Source organism: Petromyzon marinus, unplaced genomic scaffold, assembly GCF_048934315.1.
Source record: "Petromyzon marinus isolate PM22_M1 ecotype Great Lakes invasive population unplaced genomic scaffold, UKy_Petmar_22M1.pri1.0 PM_Scaffold_110, whole genome shotgun sequence".
Classification (NCBI taxonomy): domain Eukaryota; kingdom Metazoa; phylum Chordata; class Hyperoartia; order Petromyzontiformes; family Petromyzontidae; genus Petromyzon; species Petromyzon marinus.
In genome coordinates this window covers 62,699-88,139 of record NW_027423070.1, presented here as the reverse complement: position 1 = coordinate 88,139, position 25,441 = coordinate 62,699, and the positions used below count along the sequence as shown (strand labels likewise).

Here is a 25,441-nt window from a genome sequence, read left to right as displayed (position 1 = left end):
AGCTCTCTCCTTCACACAGCTCTCTACTTCACCCACAGCTCCCTCTTTCACACACAGCTCTCTCATTCACCCACAGCTCTCTCCTTCACCCACAGCTCCCTCTTTCACACACAGCTCTCTCATTCACCCACAGCTCTCTCCTTAACACACAGCTCTCTGCTTCACCCACAGCTTTCTCCTTCACCCACAGCTCCATCCTTCACCTGCAGCTCTCTCCTTCACCCACAGCTCTCTCCTTCACTCACAGCTCTCTCCGTCACCCACAGCTCCCTCCTTCACTCACAGCTCTCTCCTTCACCCACAGCTCTCTCCTTCACACACATCGCTTTCCTTCACACACAGCTCTCTCCTTCACCAACAGCTCTCTCCTTCACCCACAGCTCTCTCCTTCACACACATCGCTTTCCTTCACACACAGCTTTCTCCTTCACCCACAGCTCTCTCCTTCACACACAGCTCTCTCCTTCACCCACAGCTCTCTCCTTCACCCACAGCTCCCTCCTTCACCCACAGCTCCTTCCTTCACACACAGCTCTCTCCTTCACACACAGCTCTCTACTTCAAACACAGCTCTCTCCTTCACCCACAGCTCCTTCCTTCACCCACAGCTCTCTCATTCACCCACAGCTCTCTGCTTCACCCACAGCTCTCTCCATCACCCACAGCTCTCTCCTTCATTCACAGCTTTCTCCTTCACCCACAGCTCTCTCCTTCACCCAGCTCTCTCCTTCACCCACAGCTCTCTCCTTCACTCACAGCTCTCTCCTTCACCCACAGCTCTCTCTGTCACCCACATCGCTCTCCTTCACCCACAGCTCTCTCCTTCACACACAGCTCTCTCCTTCAGCCACAGCTCCCTCCTTCATCAACAGCTCCATCATTCACACAGCTCTCTCCTTCACTCACAGCTCCCTGTTTCACCCACAGCTCTCTCCTTCATCAACAGCTCCATCATTCACACAGCTCTCTCCTTCACCCACAGCTCTCTCCTTCACTCACAGCTCTCTCCTTCACCCACAGCTCCCTCCTTCACACACAGCTCTCTCCTTCACACACAGCTCTCTCCTTCACACACAGCTCTCTCCTTCACTCACAGCTCTCTCCTTCACACACAGCTCCCTTCTTCACACACAGCTCTCTCCTTCACTCACAGCTCTCTCCTTCATCAACAGCTCCATCATTCACACGGCTCTCTCCTTCACCCACAGCTCTCTCCTTCACTCACAGCTCTCTCCTTCACCCACAGCTCCCTCCTTCACACACAGCTCTCTCCTTCACTCACAGCTCTCTCCTTCACACACAGCTATCTCCTTCACCCACAGCTCTCTCCTTCAGTCACAGCTCCCTCCTTCACACACAGCTCTCTCCTTCACACACAGCTCTCTACTTCACACACAGCTCTCTCCTTCACCCACAGCTCCTTCCTTCACACACAGCTCTCTCATTCACCCACAGCTCTCTGCTTCACCCACAGCTCTCTCCATCACCCACAGCTCTCTCCTTCATTCACAGCTTTCTCCTTCACCCACAGCTCTCTCCTTCACCCAGCTCTCTCCTTCACCCACAGCTCTCTCCTTGACTCACAGCTCTCTCCTTCACCCACAGCTCTCTCTGTCACCCACATCGCTCTCCTTCACCCACAGCTCTCTCCTTCACACACAGCTCTCTCCTTCAGCCACAGCTCCCTCCTTCATCAACAGCTCCATCATTCACACAGCTCTCTCCTTCACTCACAGCTCTCTCCTTCACCCACAGCTCTCTCCTTCAGTCACAGCTCTCTCCTTCACCCACAGCTCCCTCCTTCACACACAGCTCTCTCCTTCACTCACAGCTCTCTCCTTCACTCACAGCTCTCTCCTTCATCCACAGCTCTCTCCTTCACACACAGCTCCCTCCTTCACACACAGCTCTCTCCTTCACACACAGCTCCCTCCTTCACACACAGCTATCTCCTTCACACACAGCTCCCTCCTTCACACACAGCTCTCTCCTTCACACACAGCTCCCTCCTTCACCCACAGCTCCCTCCTTCACACACAGCTCTCTCCTTCACCCACAGCTCTCTCCTTCACACACAGCTCTCTCCTTCAGTCACAGCTCTCTCCTTCACACAGTTCTCTCCTTCACCCGCAGCTCTCTCCTTCACTCACAGCTCTCTCCTTCACTCACAGCTCTCTCCTTCATCCACAGCTCTCTCCTTCACACACAGCTCCCTCCTTCACACACAGCTCCCTCCTTCACACACAGCTCTCTCCGTCACCCACAAATCCTTGGCGGTTCCGGCTGCCTCTCTCTGTTGGTTCCGGCCACGCCTGCTCCGAGCTTTATTCCGCACAAACCAACAGCTCCTCAGGACTTTCCCGGTGACGCTCCGGACCCTCTCCGACACGGCTACCGGTGAGTCTGCCGAGACCCCCGCCGGTCCCAGGTACCGGCAGAACCTTCCGAGACGGAACACACCGGCAACTCGGGCGAACCGGTTCTCGAGCGATATTCGCGAACGATCAGTTTATTATTTTTTTATTTTTTGTTTTTTGTTTGCCCCGGGATAACCGAGCGGACGTTTGAAAGGCGGGACGGGCAATCGCGACGTGAAAAGAAGCGGTACTCGGACGAGCCCCGCGTGGCCCAGCGTGGACGCCGCTTTGCCCAGGCAGAAGGTTTTACCGTGCGAGAGGCCCGGCTAATGGGGCGGCTCCCACGCAGTGCAGTGAGCAGCGAGATGCCGTGCCTGAACTTTCTCGTTGATTTAAAAAGAACCCCCCCCCCGGAAGGGCAGGTACCCCATGTTGTTATTGAAGGCGACTCCCCTTCCAAAACAATAACACCAACACCATCATCGCCATCACCACCAACACCACCTACTCACCACCTACTCACCATCATCACCACCATCATCACCATCATCATCACCATCACCATCGCCACCACCACCACCATCACCACCACTACCATCATCTTCACCACCGCCAACACCATCATCACCACCATCACAAACACCACTAACACCACCATCATCACCATCACCACCATCACCACCATCACCATCACCACCATCATCACCACCGTCACCACCATCACCACCACCATCACCACCACCACCATCACCACCACCATCACCACCACCATCACCACCTCCCACTCACTCCACAAACTCTCCGTGCTATGGCTAAAAGTGAAGCTCAACGTTCATTTATTTCATCCTTTCCATTTATTTAATCATTGTTTCTCGCTCGCTCGCTTGCCACGATTGCCACGATGGCACGCACGCAATTACAGCGAAACCTCGCATTGTGCCGGGGGCAATAATTGGTTCCCCAAACGTGTTTGTGACCCAAGCTGACGTTTTACCAAGCTAACGTTTACCAAGCTAACATTAACCAAGCTAACGTTTCACCAAGCTAACGTTTACCAAGCTAACTTTTACCAAGCTAACGTTTACCAAGCTAACTTTTACCAAGCTAACGTTTACCAAGCTAACGTTTTACCAAGCTAACGTTTTGCCAAGCTAACGTTAACCAAGCTAACGTTGGCCAAGCTAACGTTTACCAAGCTAACGTTAACCAAGCTAACTTTTACCAAGCTAACGTTTACCAAGCTAACGTTTTACCAAGCTAACGTTTACAAAGCTAACGTTTTACCAAGCTAACGTTTTACCAAGCTAACGTTTTACCAAGCTAACGTTTACAAAGCTAACATTTACCAAGCTAACGTTTACCAAGCTAACGTTTTACCAAGCTAACGTTTTGCCAAGCTAACGTTTACCAAGCTAACGTTTTACCAAGCTAACGTTTACCAAGCTAACGTTTTACCAAGCTAACGTTTTACCAAGCTAACATTTACCAAGCTAACGTTTACCAAGCTAACGTTTACCAAGCTAACATTTACCAAGCTGACGTTTACCAAGCTAATGTTTTACCAAGCTAACGTTTTACCAAGCTAACGTTTACCAAGCTAACGTTTACCAAGCTAACGTTTTACCAAGCTAACATTTACCAAGCTAACGTTTTACCAAGCTAACGTTTACCAAGCTAACGTTTACCAAGCTAACGTTTTACCAAGCTAACGTTTTACCAAGCTAACATTTACCAAGCTAACGTTTACCAAGCTAACGTTTACCAAGCTAACATTTACCAAGCTGACGTTTACCAAGCTAATGTTTTACCAAGCTAACGTTTTACCAAGCTAACGTTTACCAAGCTAACGTTTACCAAGCTAACGTTTTACCAAGCTAACATTTACCAAGCTAACGTTTTACCAAGCTAACGTTTACCAAGCTAACGTTTACCAAGCTAACGTTTTACCAAGCTAACGTTTTACCAAGCTGATGTTTTAACATTTTCAAAACCAATGTCCGGGGCACCCCGCGTCTCGCGAAACTCTCGCTAGGCCAGGGCCACTCCCGCCACACACGCGCGAGGTTTTCCGCCCGGCGATGTGAACCGGTGAAAGTCACCGGCGTGAATTCCTCTGGGGAGGGGGGGGTTGGTGAGAGAGTTGAATTCACGCCGGTGAAAGTCACCGGCGTGAATTCCTCTGGGGAGGGGGGTTGGTGAGAGAGTTGAATTCACGCCGGTGAAAGTCACCGGCGTGAATTCCTCTGGGGAGGGGGGTTGGTGAGAGAGTTGAATTCACGCCGGTGAAAGTCACCGGCGTGAATTCCTTTGGGGGGGTTGGTGAGAGTTGAATTCGGTGTCAGAACGGCCGCCGGCGGCAAACGCGGTTCCACCTCAGGGGCTGCCGGCGGCTTCGGGGCGATCAGCCGGCGAGGTCCCGTGCCGGCCCCGGTGGTGCCGGCGGCTCCGGTGCTGGCGACTCCGGTGACTCCGGCACTGGTGACTCCGGCGCTGGTCCCGGTGACTCCGGTGACTCTGATGGTGGCACCGGTGACTCCGGCACTGGCAGCGGTGACTCCGGTGACTCTGATGGATGGCACCGGTGACTCCGGTGCTGGCACCGGTGACTCTGATACTGGCACCGGTGACTCCGGCACTGGTCCCGGTGACTCTGGTGACTCTGATGGTGGCACCGGTGACTCCGGTGCTGGCACCGGTGACTCTGATACTGGCACCGGTGACTCCGGCACTGGTCCCGGTGACTCTGGTGACTCTGATACTGGCACCGGTGACTCTGATACTGGCACCGGTGACTCTGATACTGGCACCGGTGACTCCGGCACTGGTCCCGGTGACTCCGGCACTGGCACCGGTGACTCCCGCAACGGCTCCGGTGACTCAGGTGTCACCGGCACTGGTCCCGGTGATTCCGGCGGCGACTCCCTCGGTGACCCCGGGGGTGACCCCGGGGGTGACCCCCTCGGTGACCCCCTCGGTGACCCCCTCGGTGACCCCCTCGGTGACCCCGGTGACCCCGGCGGCGGCGGCGGCGGCGTTGTCGAGGGCCTGGCGTTGCTCCTGCGAGCGGCGCTCCACAACGCCCGGCATCATCGCCAGGTAGGAAGTCATCACACGGTGGGACGTGCGAACACCACGGCCAGCACAGCGGGAGACACAGCTCTCCTGTGGAGACACGGAGACACACACAGAGACACAGCTCTCCTGTGGAGACACGGAGACACACACAGAGACACAGAGACACAGACAGAGACACAGCTCTCCTGTGGAGACACGGAGACACACACAGAGACACAGCTCTCCTGTGGAGACACGGAGACACACACAGAGACACAGCTCTCCTGTGGAGACACGGAGACACACACAGAGACACAGCTCTCCTGTGGAGACACGGAGACACACACAGAGACACAGAGACACAGGCAGAGACACAGCTCTCCTGTGGAGACACGGAGACACACACAGAGACACAGCTCTCCTGTGGAGACACGGAGACACACACAGAGACACAGAGACACAGGCAGAGACACAGCTCTCCTGTGGAGACACGGAGACACAGAGACACAGCTCTCCTGTGGAGACACGGAGACACGGAGACACAGAGACACGGAGACACAGACAGAGACACAGCTCTCCTGTGGAGACAGAGACACGGAGACACAGAGACACGGAGACACAGACAGAGACACAGCTCTCCTGTGGAGACAGAGACACGGAGACAGAGACAGAGACACAGAGACACAGCTCTCCTGTGGAGACACGGAGACACGGAGACATAGAGACACGGAGACACAGCTCTCCTGTGGAGACAGAGACACGGAGACACAGACAGAGACACAGCTCTCCTGTGGAGACACGGAGACACGGAGACACAGAGACACAGCTCTCCTGTGGAGACAGAGACACGGAGACACACACAGAGACACAGCTCTCCTGTGGAGACAGAGACACGGAGACACAGAGACACGGAGACACAGACAGAGACACAGCTCTCCTGTGGAGACAGAGACATGGAGACACAGAGACACGGAGACACAGACAGAGACACAGCTCTCCTGTGGAGACAGAGACACGGAGACACAGACAGAGACACAGCTCTCCTGTGGAGACACGGAGACACAGACAGAGACACAGCTCTCCTGTGGAGACACAGAGACACAACTCTCCTGTGGAGACAGAGACACAGAGACACAGACAGAGACACAGCTCTCCTGTGGAGACAGAGACACGGAGACACAGCTCTCCTGTGGAGACACGGAGACACAGACAGAGACACAGAGACACAGCTCTCCTGTGGAGACAGAGACACGGAGACACAGAGACACGGAGACACAGCTCTCCTGTGGAGACAGAGACACGGAGACACAGCTCTCCTGTGGAGACAGAGACACGGAGACACAGCTCTCCTGTGGAGACAGAGACACAGAGACACAGCTCTCCTGTGGAGACACGGAGACACAGACAGAGACACAGCTCTCCTGTGGAGACACGGAGACACGGAGACACAGACAGAGACACAGCTCTCCTGTGGAGACACGGAGACACAACTCTCCTGTGGAGACACGGAGACACGGAGACACAGACAGAGACACAGCTCTCCTGTGGAGACACGGAGACACGGAGACAGAGACACAGCTCTCCTGTGGAGACAGAGACACAGACAGAGACACAGCTCTCCTGTGGAGACACGGAGACACAGACAGAGACACAGCTCTCCTGTGGAGACACAGAGACACAACTCTCCTGTGGAGACAGAGACACAGAGACACGGAGACACAGCTCTCCTGTGGAGACAGAGACACGGAGACACAGCTCTCCTGTGGAGACAGAGACACAGAGACACAGCTCTCCTGTGGAGACAGAGACACAGAGACACAGCTCTCCTGTGGAGACAGAGACACGGAGACACAGCTCTCCTGTGGAGACAGAGACACGGAGACACAGCTCTCCTGTGGAGACACGGAGACACAGACAGAGACACAGCTCTCCTGTGGAGACAGAGACACGGAGACACAGCTCTCCTGTGGAGACAGAGACACGGAGACACAGCTCTCCTGTGGAGACACGGAGACACAGAGACAGAGACAGAGACACGGAGACACAGCTCTCCTGTGGAGACAGAGACACGGAGACACAGCTCTCCTGTGGAGACAGAGACACAGAGACACAGACAGAGACACAGCTCTCCTGTGGAGACAGAGACACAGAGACACAGCTCTCCTGTGGAGACAGAGACACGGAGACACAGCTCTCCTGTGGAGACAGAGACACGGAGACACAGACAGAGACACAGCTCTCCTGTGGAGACAGAGACACAGCTCTCCTGTGGAGACAGAGACACGGAGACACAGCTCTCCTGTGGAGACAGAGACACGGAGACACAGCTCTCCTGTGGAGACACGGAGACACAGACAGAGACACAACTCTCCTGTGGAGACACGGAGACACAGACAGAGACACAACTCTCCTGTGGAGACACGGAGACACAGACAGAGACACAGCTCTCCTGTGGAGACAGAGACACGGAGACAGAGACACAGAGACACAGAGACACAGCTCTCCTGTGGAGACAGAGAGACACGGAGACACGGAGAGAGAGACAGAGACAGAGACACAACTCTCCTGTGGAGACAGAGACACGGAGACACAGCTCTCCTGTGGAGACAGAGACACGGAGACACAGCTCTCCTGTGGAGACACGGAGACACAGAGACAGAGACAGAGACACGGAGACACAGCTCTCCTGTGGAGACAGAGACACGGAGACACAGCTCTCCTGTGGAGACAGAGACACGGAGACACAACTCTCCTGTGGAGACAGAGACACAGAGACACAGCTCTCCTGTGGAGACAGAGACACGGAGACACAGCTCTCCTGTGGAGACAGAGACACAGAGACACAGCTCTCCTGTGGAGACAGAGACACGGAGACACAGCTCTCCTGTGGAGACAGAGACACAGAGACACAGCTCTCCTGTGGAGACAGAGACACAGAGACACAGCTCTCCTGTGGAGACAGAGACACGGAGACACAACTCTCCTGTGGAGACAGAGACACGGAGACACAGCTCTCCTGTGGAGACACGGAGACACAGAGACACAGCTCTCCTGTGGAGACAGAGACACGGAGACACAACTCTCCTGTGGAGACACAGAGACACAGAGACACAACTCTCCTGTGGAGACACGGAGACACGGAGACAGAGACACAGAGACACAGCTCTCCTGTGGAGACAGAGACACAGAGACACAGCTCTCCTGTGGAGACAGAGACACAGAGACACAGCTCTCCTGTGGAGACAGAGACACGGAGACACAGCTCTCCTGTGGAGACACGGAGACACAGCTCTCCTGTGGAGACACGGAGACACAGACAGAGACACAGAGACACAGCTCTCCTGTGGAGACACGGAGACACAGAGACACAACTCTCCTGTGGAGACACAGAGACACAACTCTCCTGTGGAGACAGAGACACGGAGACACAGCTCTCCTGTGGAGACAGAGACACGGAGACACAGCTCTCCTGTGGAGACACGGAGACACAGACAGAGACACAGCTCTCCTGTGGAGACACGGAGACACAGAGACACAACTCTCCTGTGGAGACACAGAGACACAGCTCTCCTGTGGAGACACGGAGACACAGAGACACAACTCTCCTGTGGAGACACAGAGACACAGCTCTCCTGTGGAGACAGAGACACGGAGACACAGCTCTCCTGTGGAGACAGAGACACAGACAGAGACACAACTCTCCTGTGGAGACACAGACAGAGACACAGCTCTCCTGTGGAGACAGAGACACGGAGACACAGCTCTCCTGTGGAGACACGGAGACACAGAGACACAACTCTCCTGTGGAGACACGGAGACACAGAGACACAGCTCTCCTGTGGAGACAGAGACACGGAGACACAGCTCTCCTGTGGAGACACGGAGACACAGACAGAGACACAGCTCTCCTGTGGAGACACGGAGACACAGACAGAGACACAGCTCTCCTGTGGAGACACGGAGACACAGACACACAGCTCTCCTGTGGAGACAGAGACACAGCTCTCCTGTGGAGACATGGAGACACGGAGACACAACTCTCCTGTGGAGACACGGAGACACAGACAGAGACACAGCTCTCCTGTGGAGACACGGAGACACAGACACACAGCTCTCCTGTGGAGACAGAGACACAGCTCTCCTGTGGAGACATGGAGACACGGAGACACAGACAGAGACACAGCTCTCCTGTGGAGACATGGAGACACGGAGACACAGACAGAGACACAGCTCTCCTGTGGAGACACGGAGACACAGACACACAACTCTCCTGTGGAGACAGAGACACAGCTCTCCTGTGGAGACATGGAGACACGGAGACACAACTCTCCTGTGGAGACACGGAGACACAGACAGAGACACAGCTCTCCTGTGGAGACACGGAGACACAGAGACACAACTCTCCTGTGGAGACACAGAGACACAACTCTCCTGTGGAGACAGAGACACGGAGACACAGCTCTCCTGTGGAGACACGGAGACACAGAGACACAACTCTCCTGTGGAGACACGGAGACAGAGACACAGAGACAGAGACACAGAGACACAGCTCTCCTGTGGAGACACGGAGACACAGAGACACGAGACACAGCTCTCCTGTGGAGACAGAGACACGGAGACAGAGACAGAACTCTCCTGTGGAGACAGAGACACGGAGACACAGCTCTCCTGTGGAGACACGGAGACACAGAGACAGAGACACGGAGACACGGAGACAGAGACATAGCTCTCCTGTGGAGACACGGAGACACGGAGACACGGAGACAGAGACACAGAGACACAACTCTCCTGTGGAGACAGAGACACGGAGACACAGCTCTCCTGTGGAGACACGGAGACACAGACAGAGACACAGAGACACAGAGACACAGCTCTCCTGTGGAGATACAGAGACACAGAGACACAGAGACACAACTCTCCTGTGGAGACAGAGACACGGAGACACAGAGACAGAGACACGGAGACAGAGACACAGCTCTCCTGTGGAGACACGGAGACACAGAGACACAACTCTCCTGTGGAGACACGGAGACACGGAGACACGGAGACAGAGACACAGAGACACAGAGACACAGAGACACAGCTCTCCTGTGGAGACAGAGACAGAGACACAGCTCTCCTGTGGAGACACGGAGACACAGAGACAGAGACAGAGACACAGAGACACAGCTCTCCTGTGGAGACACGGAGACACGGAGACAGAGACACAGCTCTCCTGTGGAGACAGAGACACGGAGACAGAGACACAGAGACACAGAGACACAGCTCTCCTGTGGAGACAGAGACACGGAGACAGAGACAGAGACACAGAGACACAGCTCTCCTGTGGAGACAGAGACACGGAGACAGAGACAGAGACACAGAGACACAGCTCTCCTGTGGAGACACGGAGACACGGAGACAGACACAGAGACACAGCTCTCCTGTGGAGACAGAGACACGGAGACAGAGACACAGAGACACAGAGACAGAGACACAGAGACACAGCTCTCCTGTGGAGACAGAGACAGAGACACAGCTCTCCTGTGGAGACAGAGACAGAGACACGGAGACAGAGACAGAGACACAGCTCTCCTGTGGAGACAGAGACACGGAGACAGAGACAGAGACACAGCTCTCCTGTGGAGACAGAGACACGGAGACAGAGACAGGGACACAGCTCTCCTGTGGAGACAGAGACATCGTCACCTCGTCTGCCGTGAGGTTGCGGACGTTCAGGTTGGAGACACAGTGAGACAGAGACACAGTGAGACAGAGAGAGACACAGAGACACAGTGAGACAGAGACACAGTAAGACAGAGACACAGTGAGACACAGTGAGACAGAGACACAGTGAGACACAGTGAGACAGAGACACAGTGAGACAGAGAGAGACACAGAGACACAGTGAGACAGAGACACAGTGAGACAGAGACACAGTGAGACAGAGAGAGACACAGAGACACAGTGAGACAGAGACACAGTAAGACAGAGACACAGTGAGACACAGTGAGACAGAGACACAGTGAGACACAGTGAGACAGAGACACAGTGAGACAGAGAGAGACACAGAGACACAGTGAGACAGAGACACAGTAAGACAGAGACACAGTGAGACACAGTGAGACAGAGACACAGTGAGACACAGTGAGACAGAGACACAGTGAGACAGAGAGAGACACAGAGACACAGTGAGACAGAGACACAGTGAGACAGAGACACAGTGAGACAGAGAGAGACACAGAGACACAGTGAGACAGAGACACAGTAAGACAGAGACACAGTGAGACACAGTGAGACAGAGACACAGTGAGACACAGTGAGACAGAGACACAGTGAGACAGAGAGAGACACAGAGACACAGTGAGACAGAGACACAGTGAGACAGAGACACAGTGAGACACAGAGACACAGTGAGACAGAGACACAGTGAGACAGAGACACAGTGAGACAGAGACACAGTGAGACAGAGACACAGTGAGACAGAGACACAGTGAGACAGAGACACAGTGAGACAGAGACACAGTGAGACAGAGACACAGTGACACAGAGACACAGTGAAACAGAGACACAGTGAGACAGAGACACAGTGAGACAGAGACACAGTGAGACAGAGACACAGTGAGACAGAGAGAGACACAGAGACACAGTGAGACAGAGACACAGTGAGACAGAGACACAGTGAGACAGTGACACAGTGAGACAGAGACACAGTGAGACAGAGACACAGAGACACAGTGAGACACAGTAAGACAGAGACACAGAGACACAGTGAGACACAGTGAGACACAGTGAGACAGAGACACAGTGAGACAGAGACACAGTGAGACAGAGACACAAAGACACAGTGAAACAGAGACACAGTGAGACAGAGACACAGTGAGACAGAGACACAGTGAGATAGAGACACAGTGAGATAGAGACACAGTGAGACAGAGACACAGTGAGACAGAGAGAGACACAGAGACACAGTGAGACAGAGACACAGTGAGACAGAGACACAGTGAGACAGAGAGAGACACAGAGACACAGTGAGACAGTGAGACAGAGACACAGAGAGACAGAGACACAGTGAGACAGAGACACAGAGACACAGTGAGACAGAGACACAGTGAGACAGAGACACAGTGAGACAGAGACACAGAGACACAGTGAGACAGAGACACAGTGAGACACAGAGACACAGTGAGACAGAGACACAGTGAGACAGAGACACAGAGACACAGTGAGACAGAGACACAGTGAGACAGAGAGAGACAGAGACACAGTGAGACAGAGACACAGTGAGACAGAGACACAGTGAGACAGAGACACAGTGAGACAGAGACACAGTGAGACAGAGACACAGTGAGACAGAAACACAGTGAGACAGAGACACAGTGAGACAGAGACACAGTGAGACAGAGAGAGACACAGAGACACAGTGAGACAGAGACGCAGTGAGACAGAGACACAGTGAGACACAGAGACACAGTGAGACAGAGACACAGTGAAACAGAGACACAGAGGCACAGAGACACAGTGAGACAGAGACACAGAGACATCGTCACCTCGTCTTCCGTGAGGCTACGGACGTTCAGGTTTGAGACACAGTGAGTGAAGCAGTGCTCGGACATCGCGTTGTAGACGAGCAGGAAGTCTTTCAGCTGCACGCGGACACGGGGACAGGGGGACAAGGGGACAGGGGGACACGGGGACAGGGGGACAAGGGGACAAGGGGTCACGTGAGACACGGAGACACGGGGACAAGGGGACAAGGGGTCACGTGAGACACGGAGACACGGGGACAAGGGGTCACGTGAGACAAACACACACTGACACAGACACACACACACAGTGACACACACAATGACACACACACAGAGTGACACACACACACAGTGACACACACACAGAGTGACACACACACACAGTGACACACACAGTGACACACACACACAGTGACACACACACACAGTGACACACACAGTGACACACACAGAGTGACACACACACACAGTGACACACACAATGACACACACACAGTGACACACAGAGTGACACACACACACAGTGACACACACAGTGACACACACACACAGTGACACACACAGTGACACAAAGACAAAGATCCCCCATATAGCCTTAACAGACTGTAGGGGCAAGTGCTGTTAGCGAGCACCTATGAAGGCCGGAACGGTACACGAGGGGGTGGGTGGCCAGCACCACGCCCAACCGCCTTTGTCTCCCTAGTGACGATGTTTACACATCGCACCAGGTACTCATTTGAGGCTGAGTCGACCTAGGGGAGGCCCGGGACCGGTTCAGATAATCGTCACTGGTGTTGGCCGTGAGCGGGAATCGAACCCGGGTCGCCAGGTTCATAGCGCAGCGTAGCGCTAACCGCTACACTATCGCTCCCCTGTAACACACAACAACAACCGCCATTCGCCACTAAGTGGCGGTGACGTCACCACGACGCTTGTGCCAGGCTATGTGCACCCTGAGGCCACGTGAAGTGTCGAACGCCCGCTGGCAGGAGGTCACGGGGCAGACCCAGGTGCCACGGGTCGACTGACTGAGATGACTGGCTGATGCACCACCTGTGCCCCCTACTGTGCCAACCTGCTGTGCTTTAGCTACCCGGCGCTCCGCTCGTTGTTGTGAGCGTCGCTCCTCCGCCCTCCGTTGTTGTTGGAGGGCGACTGCCTCCAACTGCCCAGTAGCATCCTTCACGAGCCTCCTCCACAGAGGCCGATCTTGACACCGCTGGTACCGGTCATCGGTAAGTCCACTCAGCTCCACGTCCTCCTGTACCACATCACTCCATCTCTTCTCTAGCCCGTGCCGCGCCCGTTTAGCCCATTAGGGGGGTCCACGTTTCGCAAGTGTAGAGAAGGGAGGGAATGACCGTGGCCGAGAAGACCTGAAGCTTAGTGCGGAGCGACAGACCAGGTAGCTTCCACACAGCGTTACGCAACCGATGAAAAGATATTGCCGCTCGACTGATTCGGAGTGAGACCTCTGCTGTTAAACTGGAGCCAGTCATAAGCACACTGCCCAGGTATGGCAAACTCTCCACTCTCTCCACAACTGCCCCATCACCGATTGGGAGTTGTGGGGGTGGAGTGTCCGATGGTACAAAATACCCAGGCAGGTGCTTAGTTTTAGTGGGGCTGATGGTTAAGGCCCCACCTCTAAGTGGCACGCTCCAGTCTCAGCAGCAGCGTCTCCAACTCCACCTCTGAGTGAGCAGCAATCACCAGATCATCGGCATACATAACGTGGTTGAGCAATAGGGAGCCATCCCTTGACCGCACCCGGGCATCGATCAGCCTCCCATTATATCTGTACCATATGGAGATTCCCCCGATACAGCTATTGAAGGCTTCAAGAACTACGTGGTCAAAATAGATGTTAAATAATGTGGGAGCGAGAGGACATCCCTGTCGCACCCCAAGGTGTACAGGGAATGGCTCTGACTCCCGGCCACGTAGTTTTACCTGGGCCCGCTCACCATCATGAAGGTCCTTAATGATCGTGAGCAGAGGGTCAGGGACTCTAAAAGCACGAAGAACAACCCAGAGCCCAGGCCTACTGATGGTATCATAGGCCTTGCCCAGGTCAATAAAGCAGAGATGTAGGTCTTGCTGGAATTCCCTACACCTCTGCTGTAGCAGACGGACAGAAAATATGGCATCTGTGCAGGACCGCCCTTTCCTGAAGCCGCATTGGGGCTCCGCAAGCCTCTCCTCAGCGTGCCTCGCAAGGCAATGTTGAATAATCCTTGCCAGGACCTTTCCTGGCACACTGAGGAGTGAGATGCCCCTGTAGTTGTTACAGTCTGTGCGGTCCCCCTTCTTAAAGAGGGGGACCACCAGGGCATCCTTCCAATCCTGTGGAACCCGTCCAGTGATCCAGACTGTTGTTATGATGTCATATAGGGCAGTCTGTGCACAAACGCCACCCTCCCTCAGCATTTCGCTTGGGAGATCATCTCTGCCCGGTGCCTTTCCTGGTCTCAGACTCTGGATCGCCTTCAGTACTTCCTCAACAGATGGCACCTCAGCCAGCCACTCACAGGGGGTGACTTCTTCCAATATTTGAGGTACCGCAGCCTCAGCAGGGTCATCCTGACTTTGTGCCACGATGTTTTCCTGGCTGAGGGATTTTCCCTCCCCCAGGACCTCACAGAAATGCTCAGCAAATCTGCAAACCTGTTCCTGGGGGTCGGAGATTGGATCACCATTTTTCTCCTAATGATGGTAATAGGTGTGGCGCTGCAGGTTACTTTTTTGATGGAGTTAAATAGAGTTTTGTGATCACAGGCCACTGAGGCAGACTCCATCTCCTCACCAACCCGCGACCACCACCCATCCTTGCAGCGCCTCACGGCTCTCCGAACCTCTGAGCGAAGGCTGCGGTAAGCCTCCTCATTCTCTGACGTGGGATTCTGTAGCCGATGACAGTGGGCCTGTCGCTTTTTCTTTGGGGAGGTCTGGACCACGTACCCAAAGCAGCCATTGCAGCTGCATGAGTCACAGTCCTAAACCTCGCCCATTTACCCTCGACATCAGGAGGCGTGGGGGACGATGCTAACTCCAGCTGCAAGCGATGATGAAATTCTCGCTTGCAACTTTCATCAGATAACTGAGACCAGGCCACTTTAGGTTGGAATGGGGTCCTGGGTGTACACCCACCACCGGAGTGGAAGAATGGCAGGCGCATCTTACAGATGACTAGTCGATGGTCAGAGGGCAGATCAGCTCCACGGTAGGTCCTGGTGTCAAGGACATGGGCTCGCACCCGCTGGTCCGTCACTATGTAGTCCAGCAGATGTTCTTGCTTGGACCCGGCATGCATCCATAATGTTGTGTGGATGCGCCGATGCCGGAACAGCGTGTTGGTAATTACAAGCCCATGGGCTGCACAAAAATCTAGCAGCCTCCTACCGTTGTTATTGAACTGATCTGGCCCATGCCTTCCAATTACTCCAGACCAGGTGCCAGCATCATGACCAACTCAGGCATTGAAGTCACCCAACATGATGACTCTATCCCGAGGGGCCACTTTAGCCAGCACCTGTGACAGGAGGTCATAGAAGGAATCTGACTCATCGGCCTTGACTGCATCCCTCCACGGATGTTCGTCTTCGGTGGGGGCATAAGTAACCACGACCACCACTCCTCGCCTCCGGTCGATGGGAAAGCGAGCCCAAAGTAGCCTGGCGCTTACAGCTTCCCACACCTCACCGCCACGCTCCCACACCCCCTTCATTCACACACGTGCACACACACAGACACACACACACAGACACACATACACACAGACACACACACACAGACACACACACACAGACACACACACAGACACACACACACAGACACACACGCACACACACAGACACACACACAGACACACACACACAGACACACACACATACACAGACACACACACAGAGACACACACACAGACACACACACACAGAGACACACACACACAGACACACACACACACAGACACACACAGACACACACACACACAGACACACACACAGAGACACACACACACAGACACACACAGACACACACACACAGACACACACAGACACACAGACACACACACAGACACACACACAGACACGCACACAGACACACACACACACAGACACACACACAGACACACACACAGACACACACACCACACACACAAACACACACAGACACACACACAGACACAGACACACACACATACACACACACACAGACACACACACAGACACACACACACAGACACACACACAATCACACACACACAGACACACACACACAGACACACACACAGACACACACACATACACACACACAGACACACACACCACACACACAGACAGTCCGTACGTTTCGCATCTGCATCTGTGCTTCGTCCATTTCTTCTCTGCTTGCCCCTTGTCTGTCTCCTTGTCTCTGTCTCTGTGTGTCTGTGTCTCTGTCTGTGTGTCTGTGTCTCTGTGTGTCTGTCTGTGTGTCTGTGTCTCTGTTTCTGTGTCTGTGTGTCTCTGTCTCTGTGTCTCTGTGTCACTGTGTCTCTGTGTCACTGTGTGACTGTGTCTCTGTGTGACTGTGTCTCTGTGTCTCTGTCACTGTGTCTCTGTGTCACTGTGTCTCTGTGTCACTGTGTCTCTGTGTCACTGTGTCACTGTGTCTGTGTCTCTGTGTGTCTGTCTCTCTCTGTGTGTCTGTGTCTCTGTGTCTGTGTGCCTGTGTGTCTCTGTCTCTGTGTCTCTGTCTCTCTGTGTGTCTCTGTGTGTCTGTGTGTCTCTGTGTGTCTGTGTGTCTCTGTGTGTGTCTGTGTGTCTCTGTGTGTGTCTCTGTGTGTCTCTGTGTGTGTATGTCTCTCTCTGTGTCTCTCTCTGTGTCTCTGTGTGTGTCTCTGTGTGTGTCTCTCTGTGTGTCTCTCTGTGTCTCTGTCTCTCTGTGTCTGTGTGTCTGTGTGTGTCTCTGTGTGTGTCTGTGTGTCTCTGTGTCTGTGTGTGTCGCTGTGTGTCTATGTGTCTCTGTGTGTGTCTCTGTATGTGTCGCTGTGTGTCTCTGTGTCTCTGTGTGTGTCTCTGTGTCTCTGTGTGTGTCTCTGTGTCTCTGTGTGTGTCTGTCTCTCTCTGTGTCTCTGTGTGTGTCTCTGTGTCTGTGTCTCCGTTTCTCCTCTGACCTTCCCCAAACCACGTGGAGGTTCTGCCAGAAGTTATCTTCCACAACCAGAAGATCTCTTCCAGAACCAGAAGATATCTTCCATAACCAGAAGTTATCTTCCACAACCAGAAGATCTCTTCCACAACAGAAGTTATCTTCCACAACCAGAAGTTATATCTTGCACAACCAGAAGATATATCTATCAAAATTTGAATAAAAAATATTCTACAATCAGAAGATATATCTTTCAAACTATTAATGTAGAACTTCTAGGTATATTAGCGGGTCGCTAATCCGAACTGGGAAATACAAATCGCCTATCCGCGCTGCGGAATTCGATTTGCTCCGCCACGACGCGCGTGATTGGCTTAGAGGAACCGCACCACGTGGTACGCGAGCTCAGCCAATGGCGTGCGCTCGTCAGGATTTCCCCCCCCCACCCTCTCATTCCCCGCACGTAGTCGCGGCAGCCATCTTAGGTAGGGGCCCAGCCTATCGCCACCGTTGCTGTGGAAACGCGCGGCGCCCTCGCCCCGCCCTCACCCCGCCCTGACCCCGCCCACCTTCCCTCTTGCCCCGCCCACCTCCCCTCTCGCCCCGCCCACCTTCCCTCTCCCCCCCTCCCTCCCCCCTCCCTCCACTCTCCCCCTCCTCCCCACTCCCCCTTCCCGAGGCCCCACGTCCCTGACCAAGATGGCGGCCGCGGCGTCATCGCGGAGCCGGGGACGAGGAAGCGGCAGACACAGACAGGACAGACAGAGACACACAGACACACAGACAGAGACACAGACAGAGACAGACAGAGACACACAGACACAGATACACACAGACACAGACAGAGACACACAGATACACACAGACAGAGACACACAGATACACACAGACACAGACACACACAGACAGAGACAGACAGAGACACACAGACACAGATACACACAGACACAGACACACACAGACAGAGACAGACAGAGACACACAGACACAGATAGACACAGATAGACACATACATAGACAGACAGAGACACACAGACACAGATACACACAGACGCAGATACACACAGACACAGACAGAGACACACAGATACACACAGACACAGACACACAGATACACACAGACAGAGACAGACAAGAGACACACAGACACAGATACACACAGACACAGACAGAGACACACAGAGACACACAGACACACACATACACACAGACACAGACAGATACACACAGACAGAGACACAGACACAGAGAGATAGACACAGACAGATAGACACACAGACACAGAGAGATAGGCACAGATACACACACAGACACAGATACACACAGACACAGATACACACAGACACAGATACACACAGACACAGACACACACAGACACAGATAGACACACACACACACACACAGATAGACACAGATACACACAGACACACAGACAGAGGCACACAGACAGAGACACAGATACACACAGACACAGATACACACAGACACAGATACACACAGAGATAGACACAGATACACACAGACACACAGACAGAGGCACACAGATACACACAGACAGAGATACACACAGACAGATACACACAGACACACAGACACAGATACACACAGACACAGATACACACACAGACAGAGACACACAGACACAGATACACACAGACAGAGACAGAAACAGAGAGATAGACACACACAGACAGAGACACACACAGACACAGACAGATAAACATACACAGACAGAGACACAGATATACACAGACACAGAGAGATAGACACACAGACAGAGACACACAGACACAGATACACAGAGACAGACACAGAGAGATAGACACACATACAGAGATACACACAGACACACAGACAGATACACACACAGACACACAGATAGAGACACACACAGACACAGAGAGACACACACACAGACACAGATACACGCAGACACACACAGAGAGACACAGACAGACACACACAGAGACAGGGACACGGGGAGACAGAGACACGGGGAGACAGAGACACGGGGACTGTGGTGAGGAGGTGGTGAGGAGGTGGTGTTGGTGAGTAGCTGGTGAGTAGTAGGTGGTGTTGGTGAGTAGGTGGTGAGTAGGTGGTGGTGAGTAGTTGGTGGTGGTGGTGAGTAGGTGGCGTTGGTGGTGAGTAGGTGGTGAGTAGTAGGTGTTGGTGGTGAGTAGGTGGTGAGTAGTAGGTGGTGTTGGTGGTGGTGAGTAGGTGGTGAGTAGGTGTTGGTGGTGGTGAGTAGGTGGTGGTGGTGATGGTGTTGGTGGTGGTGAGTAGGTGGTGAGTAGGTGGTGAGTAGGTGGTGGTGAGTAGTTGGTGGTGGTGAGTAGGTGGCGTTGGTGGTGATGGTGGTGAGTAGGTGGTGAGTAGTAGGTGTTGGTGGTGAGTAGGTGGTGAGTAGTAGGTGGTCTTGGTGGTGGTGAGTAGGTGGTGAGTAGGTGTTGGTGGTGGTGAGTAGGTGGTGGTGAGTAGGTGGTGATGGTGTTGGTGGTGGTGAGTAGGTGGTGAGTAGGTGTTGGTGGTGGTGAGTAGGTGGTGAGTAGGTGTTGGTGGTGGTGAGTAGGTGGTGAGTAGGTGGTGGTGGTGTTGGTGGTGGTGAGTAGGTGGTGAGTAGGTGGTGAGTAGGTGTTGGTGGTGGTGAGTAGGTGGTGATGGTGGTGAGGAGGAGGTGGTGGTGAGTAGGTGGTGAGTAGGTGGTGAGTAGGTTGTGGTGGTGAGGAGGTGGTGAGTAGGTGGTGGTGAGTAGGTGGTGGTGAGTAGGTGGTGTTGGTGTTGGTGGTGAGTAGTGGGTGGTGAGGAGGAGTTGGTGAGGAGGAGGTGAGGAGGTGTTGGTGGTGGTGAGTAGGTGGTGGTGAGTAGGTGGTGGTGAGTAGTTGGTGTTGGTGGTGAGTAGTGGGTGGTGGTGAGTAGGTGGTGGTGAGGAGGAGTTGGTGAGGAGGAGGTGAGGAGGTGTTGGTGGTGGTGAGTAGGTGGTGGTGAGTAGGTGGTGAGTAGGTGGTGGTGTTGGTGGTGAGTAGGTGGTGAGTAGGTGGTGTTGGTGGTGGTGAGTAGGTGGTGAGTAGGTGGTGGTGTTGGTGGTGAGTAGGTGGTGTTGGTGAGTAGGTGGTGAGGAGGAGGTGGTGAGGAGGAGGAGGAGGTGGTGAGTAAGTGGTGGTGTTGGTGGTGAGTAGGTGGTGGTGGTGGTGAGTAGGTGTTGGTGTTGGTGGTGGTGAGTAGGTGTGGTGAGTAGGTGGTGAGGAGGAGGTGGTGAGTAGGTGGTGAGTAGGTATTGGTGTTGGTGGTGAGTAGGTGTTGGTGGTGAGTAGGTGGTGGTGTGGTGGTGGTGAGTAGGTGGTGAGGAGGAGGAGGAGGTGGTGAGGAGGTGGTGAGGAGGAGGTGGTGAGTAGGTATTGGTGTTGGTGGTGAGTAGGTGTTGGTGGTGAGTAGGTGGTGGTGTGGTGGTGGTGAGTAGGTGGTGAGGAGGAGGTGGTGAGGAGGTGGTGAGGAGGAGGTGGTGAGTAGGTGGTGTTGGTGGTGGTGAGTAGGTGGTGAGGAGGAGGTGGTGAGGAGGAGGAGCTGGTGAGGAGGAGGTGGTGAGGAGGAGGAGGAGGTGGTGGTGAGGAGGAGGAGGTGGTGAGGAGGTGGTGAGGAGGAGGAGGAGGAGGTGGTGAGGAGGAGGTGGTGAGGAGGTGGTGAGGAGGAGGAGGAGGTGGTGAGGAGGAGGAGGAGGTGGTGAGGAGGAGGAGGAGGTGGTGAGGAGGAGGAGGTGGTGAGGAGGAGGAGGAGGAGGTGGTGAGGAGGAGGTGGTGAGGAGGAGGAGGTGGTGAGTAGGTATTGGTCATAATAAAGGTTTTTGGGTTAGATCGCGTTTATTTATAAATGTGTCGTAACCCTCCACCACCCGACACGGCCAATCAGCAAAAAAAGTGTCACGTTGACAAAAGACAAATAATTCACTACTTCAGCCCACCGGTGTGTTGAAGAGTGAATCCACATTTACAGTTTGAGTACGACGTTTCGCTGGTAAATACATCCAGCATCATCGGGCAATTCGGTATTGGTGTTGGTGGTGAGTAGGTGGTGAGGAGGAGGTGGTGAGGAGGAGGAGGAGGTGGTGAGGAGGAGGAGGAGGAGGTGAGGAGGAGGAGGAGGTGGTGAGGAGGAGGAGGAGTTGATGTCTCTGCGAGGCTGTTCACTGCTGTCCTGGCTGCCCGTGGTCTTCATCTGTGGAGTCCTGGCTTGGGCCTACTACGCCTACCTCCTACCTCTTTGTGTGTGTAAGTACCTCTAGTACTACTAGTACTAGTACCACTACTAGTACTAGCACCACTACTACTACTACACTACTACTACTACACTACCACTACATTACCACTACTACTACACTACCACTACTACTACACTACTACTACATTACCACTACTACGCCTACCTGCTACCTCTTTGTGTGTGTAAGTACCACTAGTACTAGTACCACTACTATTACACTAGTACTACACTACTACTACACTACCACTACTACACTACCACTACTACGCCTACCTCTTTGTGTGTGTGAGTACCACTAGTACTAGTACCACTACTATTACACTAGTACTACACTACTACTACACTACCACTACTACACCTACCTCCTACCTCTTTGTGTGTGTAAGTACCACTAGTACTAGTACCACTACTATTACACTAGTACTACACTACCACTACTACGCCTACCACTACTACACTACTACCACTACTACTACTACACTACCACTACTACTACACTACTACTACACTACTACTACACTACTACTACTACACCTACCTCCTACCTCTTTGTGTGTGTAAGTACCACTAGTACTAGTACCACTACTATTACACTAGTACTACACTACTACTACACTACTACACTACTACTACTACCACTACTACGCCTACCTCCTACCTCTTTGTGTGTGTGAGTACCTCTACTACTACTAGTACTAGTACCACACACTACTACTACACTACTACTACTACACTACTACTACACTACTACTACTACACTACCACTACTACGCCTACCACTACTAGTACCACTACCACACACTACTACTACACTACCACTACTACACTACTACTACACTACTACTACTACACTACCACTACTACGCCTACCTGCTACCTCTTTGTGTGTGTAAGTACCACTAGTACTAGTACCACTACTATTACACTAGTACTACACTACTACTACACTACCACTACTACGCCTACCTCTTTGTGTGTGTGAGTACCTCTACTAGTACTAGTACCACTACCACACACTACTACTACACTACTACTACTACACTACCACTACTACACCTACCTCCTACCTTTTTGTCTGTGTGAGTACCTCTAGTACTAGTAGTACAATTACTACTAGTACTAGTACCACTACTACACTACTACTACTACACTACCACTACTACTACACTACTACTACACTACTACTAGTACTACTACTACAACACTACTACTACACTACTACTACAACACTACTACCACTACTACTACACTACTACTACACTACTACACTACTACTACACTACTACTACACGACCACTACTACACTACTACTACACTACTACTACTACACTACTACTACACTACTACTACACTACCACTACTGCTACACTACCACTACTACTACACTACTACTACACTACTACACTACTGCTACTACTACACTACTACTACTACACTACTACTACACTACCACTACTACTACACTACCACTACTACTACTAGTACTACTACTAGTACCACTACTACTACACTACTACTACTACACTACCACTACTACGCCTACCTCCTACCTCTATGTCTGTGTAAGAACCTCTAGTACTAGTACTACTAGTACTACACTACTACTACACTACTACTACCACTACTACTACACTACTTCTACTACACTACCACTACACTACTACTACCACTACTACTACTACTACACTACTAATACACTACCACTACTACTACACTACCACTACTACGCCTACCTCCTGCCTCTATGTCTGTGTAAGTACCACTAGTACTACTACTAGTACCACTACTACTACTACACTACTACTTCTACACTACTACTACTACTACACTACTAGTACTACTACTAGTACCACTACTACTACCACTACTACTACACTACCACTACTACGCCTACCTACTACCTCTTTGCCTGTGTAAGTACCACTACTACTAGTACTACTATTACACTACCACTACTACTACCACTACTACTACACTACCACTACACTACCACTACTACACTACCACTACTATGCCTACCTCCTACCTCTGTCTGTGTAAGTACCACTACTAGTACCACTAGTACTACTAGCACCAAACTACTACACTACTACTATCACTACTACTACCACTACTACTATCACTACTACTACCACTACTACTACACTACTACTACACTACCACTGCTACTACCACTACTACTACACTACTACTACTACACTACTACTACCACTACTGCTACACTACTACTACTACATTACCACTACTACACTACCACTACTACTACACTACCACTATTACACTACTACACTACTACTACTACACTACCACTACTACTACACTACCACTACTACTACACTACTACTACACTACCACTACTACTACACTACCACTACACTACTACTACACTACTACTACACTACCACTACTACTACACTACTACTACACTACCACTACTACTACACTACCACTACACTACTACTACACTACTACTACACTACCACTACTACTACACTACCACTACTACGCCTACCTCCTACCTCTATGCCTGTGTAAGTACCACTAGTACTAGTACCACTACTACTATCACTACTACTACTACACTACCACTACTACTACACTACTACTACACTACTACTACACTACCACTACTACTACACTACTACTACACTACTACTACACTACTACTACTACTACGCCTACCTCCTACCTCTCTGCCTGTGTAAGTACCACTAGTACTACTACTAGTACTACCACTACTACACTACTACTATCGTCGGTGCTCTGCGCTAAAGTGTTTTGCCACAGACTCACCACACAGAGACCCATAGACTCACCACACAGAGACCCATAGACTCACCACACAGAGACCCATAGACTCACCACACAGAGACCCACAGACTCACCACACAGAGACCCATAGACTCACCACACAGAGACCCATAGACTCACAACACAGAGACCCACAGACTCATCACACAGAGACCCATAGACTCACCACACAGAGACCCACAGAATCATCACACAGAGACTCATAGACTCACCACACAGAGACCCATAGACTCATCACACAGAGACCCATAGACTCACCACACAGAGACCCATAGACTCACCACACAGAGACCCATAGACTCACCACACAGAGACCCACAG

At 52.5% G+C, this 25,441-nt stretch overlaps 2 protein-coding genes across 2 annotated transcripts in view; one reads left to right on the top strand and one right to left on the bottom strand.

Annotated features, from left to right (window-relative positions):
- Positions 1 to 5,099: 5,099 nt before the first annotated feature.
- On the bottom strand, positions 5,100 to 18,130 carry TIMM10B (translocase of inner mitochondrial membrane 10B). The gene is made up of 3 exons (XM_076063395.1): positions 17,270 to 18,130; positions 12,941 to 13,036; positions 5,100 to 5,519 (listed from the first exon to the last, which is right to left on the bottom strand). The coding sequence occupies exons 1-3, from the start codon at positions 17,297 to 17,299 to the stop codon at positions 5,235 to 5,237; spliced, it is 411 nt and encodes a 136-aa protein (XP_075919510.1). The 5' UTR covers positions 17,300 to 18,130; the 3' UTR covers positions 5,100 to 5,234.
- Positions 18,131 to 22,178: 4,048 nt separating this feature from the next.
- LOC116958375 (palmitoyltransferase ZDHHC20-B-like) overlaps positions 22,179 to 25,441 on the top strand; it is a 43,849-nt gene continuing 40,586 nt past the window's right edge. The window contains exon 1 of the mRNA XM_076063394.1: positions 22,179 to 22,317. Coding sequence (XP_075919509.1) covers positions 22,215 to 22,317 — 103 coding nt within the window. The 5' untranslated portion in view covers positions 22,179 to 22,214. The remainder of the gene's footprint in view (positions 22,318 to 25,441) is intronic.

Excerpts from the sequence above, each read along its gene's own strand:
- TIMM10B (XM_076063395.1), bottom strand. The coding sequence starts at position 17,299 with ATGGACGAAGCACAGATGCAGATGCGAAAC. Across the intron at positions 13,037-17,269 it reads CACAGATGCAGATGCGAAAC|CTGAAAGACTTCCTGCTCGT; the intron begins GTACGGACTGTC and ends GTCCGCGTGCAG. Across the intron at positions 5,520-12,940 it reads GTAGCCTCACGGAAGACGAG|GAGAGCTGTGTCTCCCGCTG; the intron begins GTGACGATGTCT and ends GTGTCTCCACAG.